Consider the following 19,971-nt stretch of genomic DNA (forward strand, 5'->3'; position numbering starts at 1 on the left):
AACTGAGAGTCCAGAAATAAACCCATACATCTAAGGCCAATTGATTTTTGACAAGAGTACCAAGACCATTCAAAGATAAAAAAAAAAAACAGGTCTTGTGAACAAATGGTGCTAGAACTGGATAGTCACACGCAAAAAAAAAAAAAAGACCTTGCACCCTTACTGCATACTATATACAAAACTTAACTCAAAATAGGTCAAACAACTAAATGCAAGAATCAAAGCTATAAAACTCTTAAAAGAAAAAAAATTGGGTTAAGTCTTTATGACCTGAGATTTGGCAGTGAATTATTAAATACGACACCAAAACACAAGCAATAAAAGGAAAAAAGCTAAATTGGACTTTATCAAAATAAAGTCTAATTTTTTGTGTTTAAAGAGATAACATCAAGAAAGTGAAAACAGCACATGAAATGGGTGAAAATATTTGCAAATTATATACCTGATAATGGCTTGCATCTGGAACATATAAAGAATTCTTACAACTCAATAATAAAAAGACAACCTAATTTTAAAATGAGCAAAGGACTTGAATAGACATTTCTCCAAAGACAATATACAAATGGCCAAAAAGCACACAAAAAGATGCCCAACATCATTAGTTAACAGGGAAATACAAATCAAAACCACAATGAGATAACACCTCACCCCACTAGGATGGCAATAATCAAAAAAGCAGATACTATTAAGTGTTGGCAAGGATGTATAGAAATAGAAACCTTCATATATGGCTGGTGGGAATGTAAAATGATGCAGCAGCTTTGGGAAACATTCTGTCAGTTCTTCAAAAAGCTAATTTGACCCAGTAAGTCCACCCCTATGTATATACTCAAAGAAATGAAAACATATGTCCAGACAAAATCTTACACAGAAATGTTGTTAGTAGCATTATTCATAATAGCCAAAAGGTGGAAACAAGTCAAATGTCCTCAACCGATAAATAAACATGTTATATATCCATACAATGTAATATTATTTAGCCATAAAAAGAAATGAAGAAGTATTGATATATTCTACAACATGGATAAACCTTGAAATTACGCTAAGTGAAATATGGTAATCATAAAATACATAGTATATGACTTCATTTATATGAAATGTCCAGCATCGACCAATATATAGAGAAAGAAAGTAGCTTTGTGACTGCTTAAGGCTAGGGAAGATGAGGAAGTCTGGGGTGATACCTAAAGGGTACAAAGTTTCTTCATGAAGTGGTGAAAATATTCTGAAAATGATTACACAACTCTGCAATCTTACACAAATATGCAACAAATGGTTGCACAACTCTGAATATACTAAAAACCACTGAATTGTACACTTTAAATGAGTGAACTGTGTGGTATATCAATTATATCTCAGTAAAGGGAAATAAAGAAAAAATAAAACAAGACAAAAAATGTATCTATATGTTTTCATATGTAGAAATATTTTTATTTTACTTTTAAAACACACGAATGTATGGATAAACAGGTGGTAGTTTGTTCTTTATACTGCTCCCATGCTTTCCAATTTTTTTAAAACAGCACAGAAAACATATAAATTCATATTTAGATGGCCTAGCCAAAGGCCACAAAATACATGAATTTTTATTGATTCAAAATGAACACCAATTAAGGGTCCTGTCATTTTAATCATGCTAAATTTATGAATCCCACAAATACATAAAAATAACTAATGTCAATACAATCCCTGTCAAAATCCCAACATTTTTGCAGAAATAGAAAACTCAACCCTAAAATTCATATAGACTTTCAAGGGGCCCTGAATAGCCAAAACAATCTTGAAAAATAAAAACAAAGTAGGAAGTATTACACTTCTTAACTTCAAAACTTATTAAAAAGCTACAGTAATCAAAATAGTATGGTACTAGCATAAAGACAGACATATAGATCAGTAGAATAAAATAGAGAGTCCAGAAAAAAAAAAAAAACCTCATATATATGGTCAAATGACTTTCAGCTAGGGTGCCAAGACCATTTAATCGAAAAAGGCAGTTTTTTTAAACAAATGATGTTGGGGAAACTGGCTATCCACATGCAAAGGAATGAAAATGGACCCTTACATCAGACACAATTAACTTAAAATACAACAAAAACCTAAACCTAAGAACTAAAACTTTAAAACTCTTAAGCGAAAATATAGAGGAAAAGCTTCATGACATTGGATCTAGCAATGATTTCTTGTACATGACACAAAAGCATAGGTAACAAAAGAAAAAATAGATAAATTAAACTATATCAAAATTAAAAATTTTGTGCATCAGAGGACACTCTCAACAAAGTGAAAAGACAGCCCATAAAGGGGGAAAATATCTTGAAATCATATTCTGATAAAGTGTTGATACCATAATATATAAAGAGCTCCTCCAACTCAACAGCCAAACAAAACAACCCAATTCAAAACTAGCAAAAGACCTGAATAGACATTTCTTCAAAGAGGATATACAAATAGCCAATAAGCACTTGAAAACATGTTTAACATCATTAATCAACAGAGAAATGCAAGTCAAAATCACAGTGAGATACTCGTTAGGTCGATTATCAAAAAAACAAAAACAGAAAATAACAAGTGTTGACAAGGCTGTGGACAAACTGCAACCCTTGTGCACTACTGATGGAAATGTAAGATGATGCAGTCATAGTGAAACACACTATGGCAGTGCTAAAAAAAAAAATTAAATATAGAATTACCATATGATTTAGAAATTCCACTTCTGGGTATACACCCAAAAAAAAAAAAAAAAATGAAAAGAGAGACTCAGATAGTTGTACACACAAGTTCATAGAAACATTATTCACAATGGCCAAAAGATGGAAGCTATCTAAGTGTCCATCAACAGATGGATGGATAAACAGAATGTGGTATATACATATAATGGAATATTTATTCAGCTTTAAAAGGAAGGACATTCTGACACATGATACAACATGGATGATCCTTGAAGATAGTGTGCTAAGGGAAACAAATCAGTCATAAAAGGACAAATAATGTACGATCCCATTTACATGAGGTACCTAGAGCAGTTAAATTCACAGAGATCGAAAAGTAGATTGGTCGTTTCAAGAGGATAAGGGAAGAGCGGAATGAGAAGTTATTGCTTCAGTTTTGCAAGATGAAAAGTGTTCTGAAGATAATGGTGGCCATGGTTACACAACAATGTCAATGTACTTAATGCCACTGAACTCTATACTTAAAAATACTTAAAATGGTAAATTTTATGTTACATGTATTTTGCCATAATTCTTTAAGTGATTGACTAGGCATAAAGTAATAGACAAAAACTCAGTCTTCATTTCTTTACATGTCATATGGGGGATTGTTCTAAAATCTACTCTTTTACTAAAAGCATAAGAGTATGTGGTATCTCAAGTTATTATGACCCATATAATCTATTGTTCTCATTTAATGTTTGAAATAAATCTGAGATTTAGTAATTTTTACCCTGTAGTAAACTATCAAAAACAAAATCTGATTAAAATTTAAAAAGCAGGAGCCATACCTGATATAAAGCAAGAGAGTGTCCATATCTCTGGAGAGGTCCCCTTGATAGAGTTCCTACATTCCATATACTGCTTTCTAAATCGTAACTAAAAGCAAGAAAAGAAAATAACTTCATAAGCTAAGATTCATTTTTGTTTTTTTAATTTTCACATGCTTTTTATTCACTTGTGTCCAAGTACTCATTAAATTCAAAGAGTTACAACTAATAGATTCATAATTTATGTGCCATATTAGAAATTTTTAATAAAGACTCATTCAAGATATACCTACACTAAATTAGGATTCAATCTCCTAAATGTATAATATACATTAACTTGACTAGGATATTTATTACTGGAATTAATTGTCCAACTGCCTTTAATAATTTCAATCAATTGATTAAGCTAAACAATAGTGAACTGACTGTATTTTTTAATTTTTTCTTAAAGCCAGGTTTCCTTCTTGGAAACAGCTGAAAATTCCCTCCATTTGTTTTAGGTATTTATTTTTATTCCTTTTTTTTTTTAGTCGGCCTGATACTTATATAAATTTTTTAATGACAAATTTAAGTTGTACGTATATGTTATACATATGATATTTTGATATATGTATAGAATGTATAATGATCAAATCAGGGTAATTAGAATATCTATTACCTCAAACATTTATCTCTTCTTTGTGTTGGGAGCACAACATTTCTTCTCTTCTAGCTATTTTGAAATATATAATAAATTGTTAACTATAATTTCCCTACGTTACTATCATATACTAGAACTTATTCCTTCTATCTAATTGCTTTTTGGTACTCATTAACCAACTTCTCTGTCTCCTTCTCCCCGCTTCCCTTCTCATGCTGTGGTAACCACCATTCTACTCTCCACCTATATGAAATCAACTTTTCTAGCTCTGACATTTGAGTGAAGACACACAATATTTGTCTCTCTGTGCCTGGTTTATTTCACTTAAAATGACTTCCAGTTCCATCCATATTGCTGCAAATATGAGATTTCATTTGGAGGGGGCTAAATAATATTCCACTGTGTATATATACCACATTTTCTTTATCAATTTATCAGTTGATGGACACATGTTGATTCCATATTATGGCTATTGTAAATAGTGCTGCAATAAACAAGAGAGTGCAGCTATCGCTTTGATATACTGATTTACTTTCTTTTGGCTACATATCTAGCAGTGGGTTTGCTGGACCATATAGTAATTCTATTTTCAGTTTGAGGAACCTCTGCACTGTTTACCATAATGACTGTGCTACTTTACATACCCACACACTTATCTTAGCATTATATAAATTAATCAATAAGCATCTATTTCCTATGCACAAATATAGCTTGTTTACTGATTTTTTTAAGATTGTATAAAATGAATTTGGTAGTATAGAAGCTTCCATAAAAATAAGTTACTGTTGGATTATGTAACATAAAAAGAAAACTTGTGTTTTTTTCTACTGGTGTAATACATATGAAAACAGAAGTCCCAAACTATGAATCTCAAATGCTTATACTCTATGCTCAAATCTCCTCCATTTGCTAAAATATACAAAAGGAAGCATCCAGCCAAGAAATAGGGGCCTGTTTTAAGTTAAGAAGCTTGCTATCAATTGTTATCTCCCCACTTCTCTTTCTTCCTTCAATGAATTAGGAAAGGCAAGGAAGTGCCCAAGTGCCCCTTGACAAGAAAGGTAAGGGTTACCAAATTTGCCTGCAGCATTGTTTATTTCCTACCTTGGAGTTGTAAAATAAATGTGTATGATACAAATGAGGAAATATAGTCAGAACATAACTTCCACAGATTCACACCACTAGTCCACTCATCTACCAGTATCTGCAGCCAACATACTGCTTTCCAAGTTATCATAAATTAGGGCTGTACAAACTACTTCTGTAAAGGGCCAGACAGCAAATATTTTAGGCTTTGTGGGCTACAATGGTCTCACATATTCTTCATTTTTTTCACAGCCCATTAAAAGTACAAAATCCAGGCCAGGCATGGTAGCTCACACCTGAAATCACAGCATTTTGGGAAGCCAAGGTGGGAGGATCACTTGAGCACTGCAGTTAGAGACTAGCCAGGGCAATATAGGGAGACCCTGCCTCTACAAAAAAAATTTAAAAATCAGCCAGGCATGATGGCGCGTGCCTGTAATCCCAGCTACTCAGGAGGCTGAGGTGGGAGGATCACCTGAGCCCAGGAGGTCAAGGCTACAGTGAGCCATGATCATACCACTGCACTCCAGCCTGGATGACAGAGCAAGACCCTGTCGCAAATAAAAGAAAAAAAGCAAAAACTAAAAATGCTAAGAAAAAATTCTTAGCTTCCAGGCCCTGAGCCCCTACTCTGCAGTTTGATGAGCCCAAGAATAGCAAATGATTCTTCTTCCTTGAGCACAAGATCTCTTTCCTACATCACCATGTTTTGTCTTACTAGATCTTTGCCATCAGCACACAAACATGGTGTTATAAACCATTAATAATAAAAGAAAAAACTCTTGACCACACTCTCCCTTAAGCTACTCCCCCATTTCTTTATTACCTCCAACCCCACCCCACTTTCCATTCTGTCTTAAACTAACTCCAGACATGCTTTTAACCCCACCACTCCAGTAAAACTGCTTTTGTTAAGGTCAATTTCCTCAAGCTAAAACTATGACCAGTTTTCAGTCTTCATTTTCCTTGACCTGGATAATCGTCAGCATTTGACATTATTAATTATTCCTTAATCCTCACATACTGTCTTTCCTTGCCTTTGAAGATACTGTACTCCAGGTTTTCCTATCTCACCAGTCATTCTTTTTCAGTCTCCTTTGATGGCTTCCCCTGTTCTCCACAACCTCTTAGTGATGTGGTGCCTCAGGCTCAGTTCCTGGTCCTTTTCTCTACCTAGAATGCATTCCCTTGATAATTTCATCTTAACTCAAATTCTGTTTCTACTCTTCCTCCTAATCCCCAGTATATCATCAATAAACAGCCATGGTAACACTTTTAAAGTAGGGATCAACACATGCTCAAAACCCTCCCACAACTCCCAAAAGATCTACAACATCCTACATGATCTGTATCTCTCCTCTGTTATCACTCTAATTTAATGTATCCCTCTCATATATTCCATGCAAATTGCATGGGCCTGATTGTTGTTCCTCAAACAACTCAAGGAGTTCCTATCTTAAGTCTTTGATCTGGCTCTTTTCTGTGCCTACAAATAACTGCAATCCCCTGATCTCCTTCAAGGTTTTGCTCAGTTCTCACCTTTGTTATGAAGCCTACCTTAATTATTACATTGATAATTGCAACTCCCTCTTCTTTGGCCCTCCTGCTTTACCTACCCCTACTATCTATCTATATCTATCCATTCATCCATCCCATCTATGTCTCTATATGTATATATGTTCATATCTATAAATTATTGTGGTAATTATGTTTTTTTTTTTGGTCATTGCCAGCCTTTCCCCACTAACTTTACAAAAACAGGGGCATTTATTATATCCAATGATATATCCCAAGCATCAAGCAGGTAGTGTTTTCAAAAGTTTGCTATCCTCATGAATACATGTTAATTTTCATTAATGTTAATGTATACATATTCTGTAAAAGTCTTTCTAATTTAATAGACACTAGCACAGACCTTCTATATTTAGTGAACAATTTGTCTTAAAATGTAACATTTCCACCCCAATTAAATTCCACTATAGAAGATGATTAAATCAAGTTATGACTGATCCTATCACTTCTGAAAGCTGTTATCCTTACCTACAATTGAACTACATTCAGAATGATGAAAAGTATTCTCTAACCTGTGAAAACAGCAACACAATTATTCTACTCTGATACCTCATTTGTTTACATAAACAAATCTATATAAACACTGTAACCAAAATACCCAGATTTCAGACCAAAAAAAAGGTTGGCTTAAATAGTTTATCTGGTTCCAATGGAAAATATACAAATTTAAAAGAATATCAAATAACATTCATCATTTAATTTTCAATATGCTACTCATCTTGCAAAGAACATAAACTTAAAATTTACAAACTTCCTTGTTGACAATTTTGCTCTTTGTCTTCACAAACTCAGCTTTGGAAAATCACAAGTTAATTCAAAGTTCAACTCTACTTTCACAGACTTTTCATTTTCTTTAAACATAGTTAATTTCCTTTTAATTTTCACATTTAAATATCATTATTTCTTCAGGCTTTTATCTTAACAATTCATTTTAATCCCACTAACTCTCTTTCAATTCTTCCTTCTGTATTTTATTCTTCATATGTTAAAAAATTCTAATTTGTCACTTAAATACTTACATAAAACTCCCTCCTTCTCTCCAGAATTTGATTTTCTAATTTAATTCCAGTCACATTCAATCATAGTTTTAAAGCAATCTCCTCTTAGAGAATTTCTGAAATTTTCCTAATTACAAGGGTTAATATATTCAGTGGTTAGGGTTGGCAGATAAAATACAAGATACCCAGTTAAATTTGAATTCAGATAAACAACAAACAATTTTTTTGTTGAAGCATGACCCAAGCAAAATTTGTAAAAAACAAAAATATACATACAGCAAAAGGGCCTTCTTATACTAAAAATGTACTTGTTTTTTTATCTGAAATTCAAGTTTAACTGGGTATCCTGTATATTTATCTGCTAAATCTGACAATCCTATTGGGTATACACCATTACGGTATACTGTCCAGGGCAAGTTTTGATTGTTTGTTGCCCAAGCTATTCAGTTGTTACATAATACGAACACCACCCCTGGAAAAAACATTAAACATCAAATGATTCTCCCTATTACCTTTTTTATTCTATTACTAAACAGTTCATAAAAAATAATCATTAGCTGAAAAAGAAATTAGATAAAGCTGCCATCTATATGATTCCCCTTATTCAATCATGCAGAGAACAATCTGTTGAGCCAACAGTAAATCAATCATCTCTCTCATAATACCAGAACTGTTCTCCCAGTGAAAGCTTGTAAAGTACATACAAAGTAAAAGTTCCGGTAAATTAAAATTTACAGAACAAATTGAGAGGATTTTTTTATATGTGATTATACTTCATTAAAAAAAAAGATGGCATGATTCATTTTATCCATTATAGGCAAGGCCTGCCTGTATTTGAAGTTAGTATTTTCTACTCAGAATTTATTAAAAGCACTCTAGAGAGGTAATAACATTTCTATATGAAGCAAACTTCTATGTACAATGACAAATCTTTAGCTATGGACATATTGAGTTCATATATTCACAAATCAGTCTCATTAGCAAATAGACACTACCACAAAAATAACCACTTTTACACTTGGACAACAATTTTTTTAAAAAAGACATTTTGGATAAAAATCCAGCTTAAAAAATAGCGAGAATCTGAAATACTTACTTTAGGACCATTTGAAAAGAACTGTAGTTAAAAGTATATCCACCAATCACCCACATAAATTTCCCATGTAAAACTGCTTTATGTGAAGCCCGACCTACAGAAGGACTGAAGGGTTTAACATTTGGCAGAATCCAGTAAGACTCAGTAGAGGGAACATTCAAAGAACAATCAGGACCTATTAAAAAAAAAAATCAAACAACACACTAGATTAAACAAAGCCCTCAGATTATAGAAATACAATATATGGATTAAGAGAATTTAAGAATTCAATGTTTATCATATTAACAAATATAACATATATACAATAAATTATCTGAAATATAATGTACAAGAGTAATACAGCAAATGTAATGCTTGGAGGCAAAAAAAGTCATATACTCACAATCGAACTTGGATGTTCAAATAAATTTCACAATTTTAAAGAATTATTTAAATAATATAAAATGTCAGATTTACTTTAGCATGCTACAAGAGTATTAAAATAGAAAACAGTGTACTCAAATATCAGTTCTGTCAGGCAAGTATGTTTACCTCTTTCATCATCAAGCCTCCATCTACAGAAATGGATATGATAATCTACTACCAAGGGTTATAATAAATATTTATTTTTTTTAAATAGTGGAAGTAAAAGCATTTAAAAATTAAAGTTTAAAAATTATTAACTATTAAACAAATATAAAAACGATTAAATTTTTCTTAGCATTATTTTTAAGAACAGCCAAAGTCTGCTTCAGTAGAGAGTCCTCAAAAAGAAAAAAATATTATCCATCATAAAATAAAAATTATGCATGAGATAAAAATTATTAAATCAGTGCAGAATAATTTCAAATCCTATGAAATTGAAAAAACAGCCTTTTTCCTATCCATATTCATGATGTTACTTATGTCTTGGTTTCCTCATCAGTGTTTCTCAAACATAATAGAAGGAATCCTCCTAAAAGGAATATATTTTATTTTTTTTTTTTTTTTGAGACGGAGTCTGGCTCTGTCGCCCAGGCTGGAGTGCAGTGGCGCGATCTCGGCTCACTGCAAGCTCCGCCTACCGGGTTCAGGCCATTCTCCTGCCTCAGCCTCCTGAGTAGCTGGGACTACAGGCACTCGCCACCGCGCCTGGCTAATTTTTTGTATTTTTAGTAGAGACGGGGTTTCACCGTGGTCTCGATCTCCTGACCTTGTGATCCGCCCGCCTCGGCCTCCCAAAGTGCTGGGATTACAGGCGTAAGCCACCGCGCCCGGCTTGCTAAAGGAATATATTTTCATCAAACTTTAGGGCTCACAAATTATTTTAATCGTGATGAAACTAAAAAATTCTCAAATACTAGACATAAACTCCTATGGTTATATTTCTTTTATAAGCACAAAACCAACATACATTTATAAATTATATATAAGCAAATTTATAAAACTAATATTTACTGAATATGATAAATGATACTGTTTTGCTTAAAGTAAATAATGGGTCCCAAGTTAAAAATGATACTAATTCTCACAGTGCCTTTTTAATATAATTTTAGCATACCTATGTTATTTTGACAACATAACTCTCCCACCATTTTTCTTCAACCCACTTTTTACAAATCTTTTAAATTCATATACTATGGCATATAATCATTTACTCTTCACTTGTCACAAAAGTATTAGTACACTTCAGTTGTATTGTTTTTAGCCTACAATAATTAAAGTGATACTTAATCCCAACTTTAAATTATCAACACAACTGCTGGCATTACAATACAGTGGCACTACTCAATTATGACATCAGACAGTGAATCTTCAATTTGCTTATATCAAAAGTTTTAGATTATCATTTAATAACAAAATTTTAAAACTCCCAAGCAGAGTCTGATTTAAGAAATATTGGCCCATAAAGTTTTCATTTCTTCATTTGTTCACTCACCCAGGTATTAGTTGATTCATCTTCAAGATTTTTTTCAATGCTTACATTGTATGGATCTGTATTTTTCAGGTACAAACTAGGAAGTATCTCAGATTATGTCTTTGATAATGATAATATTTTAAATCAGCTATAGAAAACTATTATTTCTGAGTGAGAAAAGACTGTGAACTATTCCTTAGTAATTAGAAATATTAAAGGAACTTCTTTTTTAATTTAACTACTGTAACTTAGAAATCATTTAATGGTTTTATTAAAACACAGCCATGGTCATTCAGTTAAGTATTGTCTATGGCTGCTTTAGCAGAGCTGAGTGGCTGCAACAGAGCCATGTAACTTGCAAAGTAAAAAATATTTACTACCTGGCCTTTTACAGAAAAGTTTGCCAATCTATAATTTAACTGAAAAGACATGAAATCATATAGAAATTATATATAATGCATCTATTGGTATAAATTTTGTATCTATTTTCATAAAAGGAAATATAGATTTTAACATGTAAGTCACACAAAGCAAATAGAGTAAAATGTTAATAGGTGAATCTGGGAAAGGGCATTCAGATAGTCTGTACTATTCTTATTCTTGTATAATAAGTTTTCTAAAACTTTAAAATTATTTCTACATAAAACATTAAAAATAGGCCACCAACCAAAGGCACAGAGTTGAAAGCAGTCAAGTAATATACGGGTGTTACTTGGAAAAGAGTTTGATAGAGAACGATGGCATGAAAAAAATCTTGAAAATTGGGTATATTTTTAAATCACCAATATATTTATCAAACCTGCATTAAAGCAAAATACTGCAGAGCAAGTTTCCAGTAGGCTGAATAAAGGTATCCAGGTCTTAATCACCTGAAGCTTTGGATTTTACCTTATATGGCAAAAGGAATTTTACAGATGTATTAAATTAAGGATTTTGAAATTTGGGAGAGATTATCATGGATTATCTAAATTGGCTCTAAATATAATTACAGGTGTCCTTATAAGAGAGGGAGATTTGACTGCAGAAGGAAGCAATGTGACTATCAAAGCAAGATGTTGTACTCCTGGATTTGAAGATAGAGGAAGAGGCAAGGAGACAAAGAATGCAGGGAATGCAGTTCCAGGAGCTGGAAAAAAAATCAAAGACACAGATAATCTCCTTTACCTTCCAAAGGAGGTACAACCCTGCTAAGACCTTTATTTTGGCCCAGTGAAACTGATTCCCGATTTGTGACCTCCAGAATGGTAAGGGATTAACAAATGTATTTTGTCTTAAGATACCAAATTTGTGATAATTTGTTACAGCATCTGTAAAATACTAACACTAATAATTAAATTTATTTAATTTAACAAAATATTGCTATTTAATACAGAAAATAAGCTTCTAATGATTTCAATTCTGTACTCTAAAATACTTAATTTTCCACACAAAAAAAGAAAATAATCAAAATTCTTCCTATCTTTGTTACCAGTAAATTTTATGTAACTTGTGGAAACTACTAGAAGAAATGGTCTGTAGCCCAATCTACATGTTGTCGTTATTTTACTCTAAATTAATCCGTTTATAAATAGAATGACAAGATTTATAAATATAACTCAAACATTTTTAAAAATTAAATGTCTTAATTTGAAGCTTTCTGTATTCTATAACCAAAATGACTTAAAATGTAAATTAATAAACTGAATATTAATTTAAAACACAAACAACTACACGAAGACTTCCTCAGCCATTAAATATCTAAGACTAATATCTACACTTAAGGCCATCTAAGCAAGACTCCTCTTCTTTTAATTTTATTTCTGCTACTGAACAATTATACATATTTATGGTCTACATGTGATATTTTGATACACGTTATACAATGTGTAATGACCAAAACAAGGTAATTAGGATATCTATTGCCTCAAACACACTTGTGCTGTAAACATTCCAAATATTCTAGCTATGAAATATATAATAAATTATTAACTATAGTCACCCTACTGTGTTATTGAACACTAGAACGTATTCCCTCTGTCTGACTATATTTTTGTACCCATTAACCAACCTCTTGTCATCCCTCTCTCCCTGAAACCTTTCCCAGCCTCTGGTAACCATCATTCTACTCTATCTCCGTGACATCAACTTTTTTAGCTCCCACATATGAATGAGAACATGCCATGTGTGCAAGACTCTTTTTTTATAAAAATATATCCATGAAAAATCTTCTACCACTTCATACTTTAGTATCTCATGCAACATCTCCCCATAACTCTCTTTGCATTACTTTTCTCAATCAATATGGCAACTTCTCAAGGTAGTACATCTCAGCTGTTTTTTAAAGGGTGTAATAAATTCACCTTATAGTCCCTTTTCATAAAGAATCTTCTCCACAGGTTATGTATAGTTTTAAAAAACCAAAGAGGATAAATGAATTTCTAACACTATAACTTTAAGCGTTAGTGTCGGGCTGCTGAGAGATTTTTGAAGGGAAAAAGCTACTACATAATCAGAGTAGAATTGTACTCTGATATATCGCAAATGTATATGTCCAGCCCCACGATCTCTCATGAATTCAAACTACTACTTGCCATTTCCACTTGGATATCCATAGAGGGTCATCTCAAACTTTACATATGTAAAACTAAAACCTTGATCGTTTCCTCCCAAACCGATTCCTTCACCAGTGTTTGCCATTTGAGTAAACGGCACTTCCATTCATCCAGCTGCTCAGGGCAAAAACTTTGGTGCCGTTCTTAAGTTGCCTCTTTCTCCAACACCCCATACAAGCAACCCACAAACAGACTGAATATTAAGTAGGTATGCAGGGATTGCAGTCTTTCCACATGTTGAAGTATAAATGTTTCAATGATTGTTGGTAAGTAGATGTACCTCAGCAACCCAAGTATCAGCCTTGCTGTCCTAGTTCCCCTGACTCCTCACTTGAGATAATTCAGACCTCCCTACAATAGATAACTAGAGGGGTAATGTTGGCACAACATGGCTCATCAAGATCCTACTCTAGTCCAATGGCCACAATCCATTTTGATTGATGTCTGGTCTGTACCTTACTAATTATAAGCATTTTTAAATTCTAGCACCCCACCATACCCCAACCACTGATCCCTTTCTCTACAACTACCATTTCAGTCCAAGCCACCATCCACTCTCACCTGGACTACTGCAATAGTCTACAAACTGGTCTTCTTATTTCCATTCTTATCCCTTTCCTATAACATTCAACTATCCAGAATACAACCAGAATGATTAAAAACATAATTCTACTCCTATCATTCCCCTACTAATAATCCTTCAGTGACTTCCCATCATATTAAAATACAATGAAAAGTACTTAACATAGTCAATAATTACTACATGATTAGCCTCAGTATACACTTACGGAATCAATCAATCAATGGATGGATGAATGAAAAGCACCTTAAGCTGTAAAGGAGTAACAGCATGAGCTATGCAGTCAAATCTAGCTTTCCTACTTACTAGCTGTGAAACCTTGGACAAAGTTACTTAATTTCTCTAAGCTTCAGTTTAATTGTGGAACTTCCACCTAGAATATACAATTTTTCTAAAGATAAAATGAGATTCTATGTAAAATGCTTAATATGTAATACTATAATAAATGCTTCATAATAGTAACTTTATCGTTATTAAGACAACCTTCTCATTTTATATACAAAGAAATTAAGTATAATTAAGTCCTATACATAAATACTAACCTTGATTGTAAACAAATTAAACCTTCCACTTAAAAGACACAGACTGGCTGAATGGACTTTTAAAAAAGAAAAACAAAGAAAAACATGATCCAACTGCAGGAAACTTGTATCACCTGTAACAAGGTATAGAGGCTGAAAATAAAGGGATACAAAAAAAATCCATTGAAACAGAAACTAGAAACTAGCAAGAGTAACTCTACTTAAATAAAACAGGTGTTAAGTCAAAAATGATAGAGAGAGACAAAAAAGGTCATTTTATAATGATAGAGGGATCAATTCAGCAAAAGGATATCACAATTCTAAACAAATACATAGCCATCACTGGAGCACATACACACATAATGTAAATATTATTAAATTTAAAGGGAGAAATTAATAACTTTAAAGGTAGAAATTTAAAGGGAGAAATTGGCCCTGGGCCAATCTTTGGGTCTCGGAGTGACAGTGGCAGTCTAAGAGTGCCTGTCTTGGGCTCCCTGGCACCGTTTCTTGGCACCAGTGTTATCTGATCCAATAAAATAACAGTTGGGGGCTTCAACACTCTACTCTCAGCATTAGACAGATCATCTAGACAGAAAAAGAAATATTGGATTTAAACTGCACATTAGACCAATGGACCTAGCAGACATTTATAGAACATTTCAATCAACAGCTACAAAATACACATTCTTCTTAACAGCCATAAAATGTTCTCCAGGATAGACTATAGGTTAGGACACAAAAGAAAATTCAAAAAAATTTTAAAAGTCAAAATCATGCCTTGTGAAACCACAATGAATTAAAACTAGAAATCAATGAAAAGAAAAACTTTGGAAACTGTATAAATATATGCAAATTTAAAAACATGTTCCTAAATGATCAAAGGATTAAAGAATAAAGAGAAAATAAAAAAAATTTTGAAACAAATGAAAATCAAAAACTAACAGCTATGGGATACAGCAAAAGCAATGCTAAAAAGGAAGTTTACAGCAGTAAGTACCCATGTCAAAAAAGCAGAAAGGTTTAAAATGAACTAATGGTGCACCTCAAAGAACTAGAAAAGTAAGAATAAACCAAACCCAAAATTACTAGAAGATAAATAATAAAGATCAAAGCAGAACTAAATGAAATAGAGGCAGAAAAAAAAATATAAAGGATCAACATGAAAAGACAGGTTTTTAAAAACATAAACAAAACCAATAAACCACTTGCTAGATTAAGCAATAACAACAAAAAAAATTAAGAAAACCGAAATCAACAAAATCACAAATGAAAAAGGACACATTACAACTGATACCAGAGAAATACAAAAGATTATCAAAGACTATTATAAATAACTACACACTAACAAACCGGAAAACATAGAGAAAATCCACAAATTCCTAGACACACACATCCTACCAAGATTGAATCAAGAAGAAATATTTAGAAAACTGAAACAGACCAATAACAACTGAAGAGATTCAAAGTACTAATAAAAAGTCTCCCAACAAAGGAAAGTCCAGGACAGGACGGCTTCACTGTCAAAGTCTACCAAACTTTCAAAGAAGAATTAATGCCAATTCTCTTCAAGTTAGTCCAAAAAAAAACATGGAAAAGGAGACAATTCTCCCTAATTCATTTTACATGGCCAGGATTAACCTAACACCAAACCCAAATAAGAAAGCAACAAAAAAAGGAAAACTACAGGCCAACATCCCTGATGAACACAGATGCAAAGATACTCAAAAAATACCAAATCCAGCAGCATATTAAAAAAATAATAAACCCTGATCAAGTAAGATTTATCCCAGGGATGCAATGATGGCTCAATATATGCAAATCAATAAAAGTGATATATCATATCAGCAAGATGAAGAACAAAAACCGTATTATCATCTCAAGAGATGCAGAAAAAGCATTTGATAAAGTTCAACATCCCTTCACAAAAAAATGTCTCAACAAACTAAGCATGAAAGGGACATACCAAGATATAAAAAAGGCCATATATGACAAACCCACAGTTAATATCATACTGTTACAGGAGTTAAAAAGAAAGTATTTATAGGCAGTTAGTAAAGATAAAAGAGTTCTCAGTGGAATTTCCTTTTAATAAAAAGCCCCAAAATCACTTCCTTTCTAACAAAAAGCAGCCTGAAAAATCAAGCTGCAAGCACAGATAAGCAAGCTGGAATGCTGGAAGCTGTGCCAACAGAAAAGGGATACCTGAAAGCCGGGTATATTCAACATGGAGATTTTCTCTTCCCTTTTGTCGCCATGCGTGCAGGCGTCTACAATAGCCAGGTAGATACCCCAACTGCATAATAAAGATTAGGGTGGGATGGCCAGCCTCTTAGTGCACTATGTAAATGGCACACCTGGTCCAACCAATCCTCTGGGCCCTATGTAAATCAGACACCGCCTCCGAAAGCCCCTCTATAAAACCAACCATAGCCAGGCACAGTGGCTTACGCCTGTAATCCCAGCACTTTGGGAGGCCAAGGCAGGTGGTTCACCTGAGGTCATGAAGTCGAGACCAGCCTGGCCAACATGGCGAAACCTCGTCTCTACTAAACATATAAAAATTAGCTGGGTGTGGTGGCGCCCGCCTGTAGTCCCAGCTACTCAGGAGGCTGAGGCAGGAGAATCACTTGAACCTGGGAGGCGGAGATCGCAGTGAGCCAAGATCACGTTACTGCACTCCAGTCTAGGTGACAAAGTCAGACTCCAAAAAAAAAAAAAAAAAAATACTGCATCCGGCCTCAAAGCGGAAGATCGATTCAGAACCCCACTCTCTCTGCTCAGGAGAAGTAAAGCTTTTCTCTTCTTTACTTTGCCTATTAAACTTTCTTTTTTTTTTTTTTTTTTTTTTTTTGCCTATTAAACTTTCTACTCTTAAACCCACTCATTGTGTGTCCACGTCTTTGATTTCCTTAGCGCAAGACAACAAACCTCGGCTATTTCCCCAGATTGCTTCAATACCAAATGGGGAAAAACTGAAAGCTTTTTCTCTAAGAACTGGAGGAAGACAAGGACGTCCACTTTCCCCACCTAATCAATATACTACTTCAAGTCCTAGCCAGATAAATTAGGCAAGAGAAAGAAAGAAAAGGCATCCAAACTGGAAAAGACGAAGTCAAATTGCCACTCCTTGCTGATGATATAATTTTGTATCTAGAAAACTTATAGACTTCACCAAAAAACTCTTAGATCTAATAAATGAATTCAGTAAAGTTGCAGGTTACAAAACCAACATACAAAAATCTGTAGCATTTCTATACACAAATAATGAACTAGCTGAGAAAGAAATCAAGAAGGCAACACAATAGCTACAAAAAAATAAAATACCATGAAATATATTTAACTAAGCATATGGACAATCTCTACAGGAAAACTACAAAACACAGAAGAAAGAAATTGAAGAGGACACAAACAAATGGAAAGACATCCCATGTACATGGATTGGGAGAATTAATATTGTTAAAATGACCATACTACCCAAAGCAATCTACAGAGTCAATGCAAACTACCATAGTCATTTTTCACATAATTAGAAAAAAAAATTCTAAAATTCACATGGAACCAAAAAAGAGGACAATAGCCAAAGAAATCCTGAGCAAGAAGAATAAGGCTGAAGGTATCATACCACCAGACTTCAAAATATATTATAAGGCTATAGTAACCAAAACAGCATGGTACTGGTACAAAAACAGACACATAGATCAATGAAACATAATAGTGAAAGAATAAATCTATATATCTATACTCACTGATTTCAAAGACACCAAGAACATACATTAGAGAAAGCACAGTCTCTTCAATAAATTTTGCTGGGAATACTGGATACTCTCATGCAGAAGAATGAGACTACACCCCTTATCTCTCACCATATACAAAAATAAACTCAAAATGGATTAAAGACTTAGAACTATCAAACTACTAGAAGAACACATAGGCAAAACGCTTCGAGACATTGATCTAGGCAAAGATATTTTGGCTAAGACCTCAAAAGCACAGTCAACAAAAACAAAAATAGACAAATGAGACTACATTCAACCAAAAAGCTTCTGCACAGCAAAAGAAACAATCCACAAAGTGAACAGACAACCTGCAGGATGGGAGAAAATATTTGAAAACTATGTTACTGACAGGGACCTAAAATCCAGAATATACAAGGAACTCAAACAACTGAACAGTAAACAAATAATCCTATTTAAAAGTGGGCAAAGGTCATGAAGTCATTTCTCAAAAAAAGACTTACAAATGGCCAACAGGTACATGAAAAATAGTTTAACATCACCAATCATCAGGGAATTTGCCAATCAAAACCACAATGAGATATTATCTTAGTTAAAATGGTTATTATTAAAAAGACTAAAAATAACAGATGCTGGCAAGGATTCAGAGAAAAGGGAATTCTTAATACAGTGTTGGTAGGGATTTAAAATAGTACAGCCACTATGGTAAACAGTATGGAAACGTCTCAAAAAACTTAAAATAGAACTATCATATGATCCAGCAATCCCACTACTGGGTATTTATCCAAAGGAGACGAAAGCACTACAACAGAGAGATACCTGCACTTGCATATTTATTGCAGCACTATTCACAATAGCAAAGATATGGAATCAATCTAAGTGTCCCTCAACAGACAAAAGGATAATGAAAATATAGTGTATATACATAATGGAATGCTACTCAGACACACAAAAAAAGAGAATGAAATCATGTCATTTGTAGTAACATGGATAGAACGGGAGGTCATTAAGTGAAATAAGCCAGCCACAAAAAGACAAATATCATAAGTTCTCACTCACATGTGGGAGCTGAAAGAGTTGATCTCATAGAGGTATAGAACAGAATGATGGATACCAGAGGCTGGACAGGGTGTGTGTGTGTGGGTAGGTGGGGAGGACAGACATTGGCTAATGGATATAAACATATAGTTAGAAGATACAAATTATAATATTCAATGGCAGTGTAAGGTAACTATAGTTGGCAACAATGTATTGTGTATTTCTAAGTAGTTAGAAAAGAGCATTTGAAATACTCCCAACACAGAAATGATAAATACTCAAAGTGAAGAATACTCCAAATACCCTGACGTCATCATTACATATTCTATGCGGATAACAAATACTCACATATACCCCATAAATATGTAAAGTATTATATATCGATAAAAAATAAGTAAAAGGCAAAAAATAAGTAAAAATAAGCAAAATAAGCAAAAACTAATCTTACTCCAGGATTTTAGACTTTTTGACGCAGTTTTGGCTCATACCCTTAATTTATATTTAATCTATACTATCATGAAAAAGCATTTATTTTACTGTTAAAGTGGTACATGTTGAAAGAGCCAACTATATTTTCTTTTTGCAGTTTTCAACTGAACACATTAAATAAATTGCTAACTTTGAACTATATCAAATGCAGGTTGTTGATATGATTTTGGGTATTTTAAAGAAGTCTAATAACCAGAAAAAAAAAAAAAAAACCCGTACTCTAACAGTATCTCTAAGGTGGTACTTCAGTTAGTTTTCTTACATGCGAG

General features: G+C 33.3%; 1 protein-coding gene across 6 annotated transcripts in view; it reads right to left on the reverse strand.

Annotated features, from left to right (window-relative positions):
* The window catches only part of ATRNL1 (attractin like 1), an 832,634-nt gene that overhangs the window by 765,611 nt on the left and 47,052 nt on the right, over positions 1–19,971 (reverse strand). For all 6 annotated transcript variants that reach the window (XM_017944361.3, XM_017944358.3, XM_017944357.3 and 3 more), the window contains exons 6-7: positions 8,871–9,045; positions 3,500–3,587 (exon numbers count right to left, since the gene is read on the reverse strand). In XM_017944361.3, coding sequence (XP_017799850.1) covers positions 3,500–3,587; positions 8,871–9,045 — 263 coding nt within the window. The remainder of the gene's footprint in view (positions 1–3,499; positions 3,588–8,870; positions 9,046–19,971) is intronic.

The sequence above is a fragment of the Papio anubis genome, chromosome 11 (genome assembly GCF_008728515.1).
Source record: "Papio anubis isolate 15944 chromosome 11, Panubis1.0, whole genome shotgun sequence".
Taxonomy (NCBI): domain Eukaryota; kingdom Metazoa; phylum Chordata; class Mammalia; order Primates; family Cercopithecidae; genus Papio; species Papio anubis.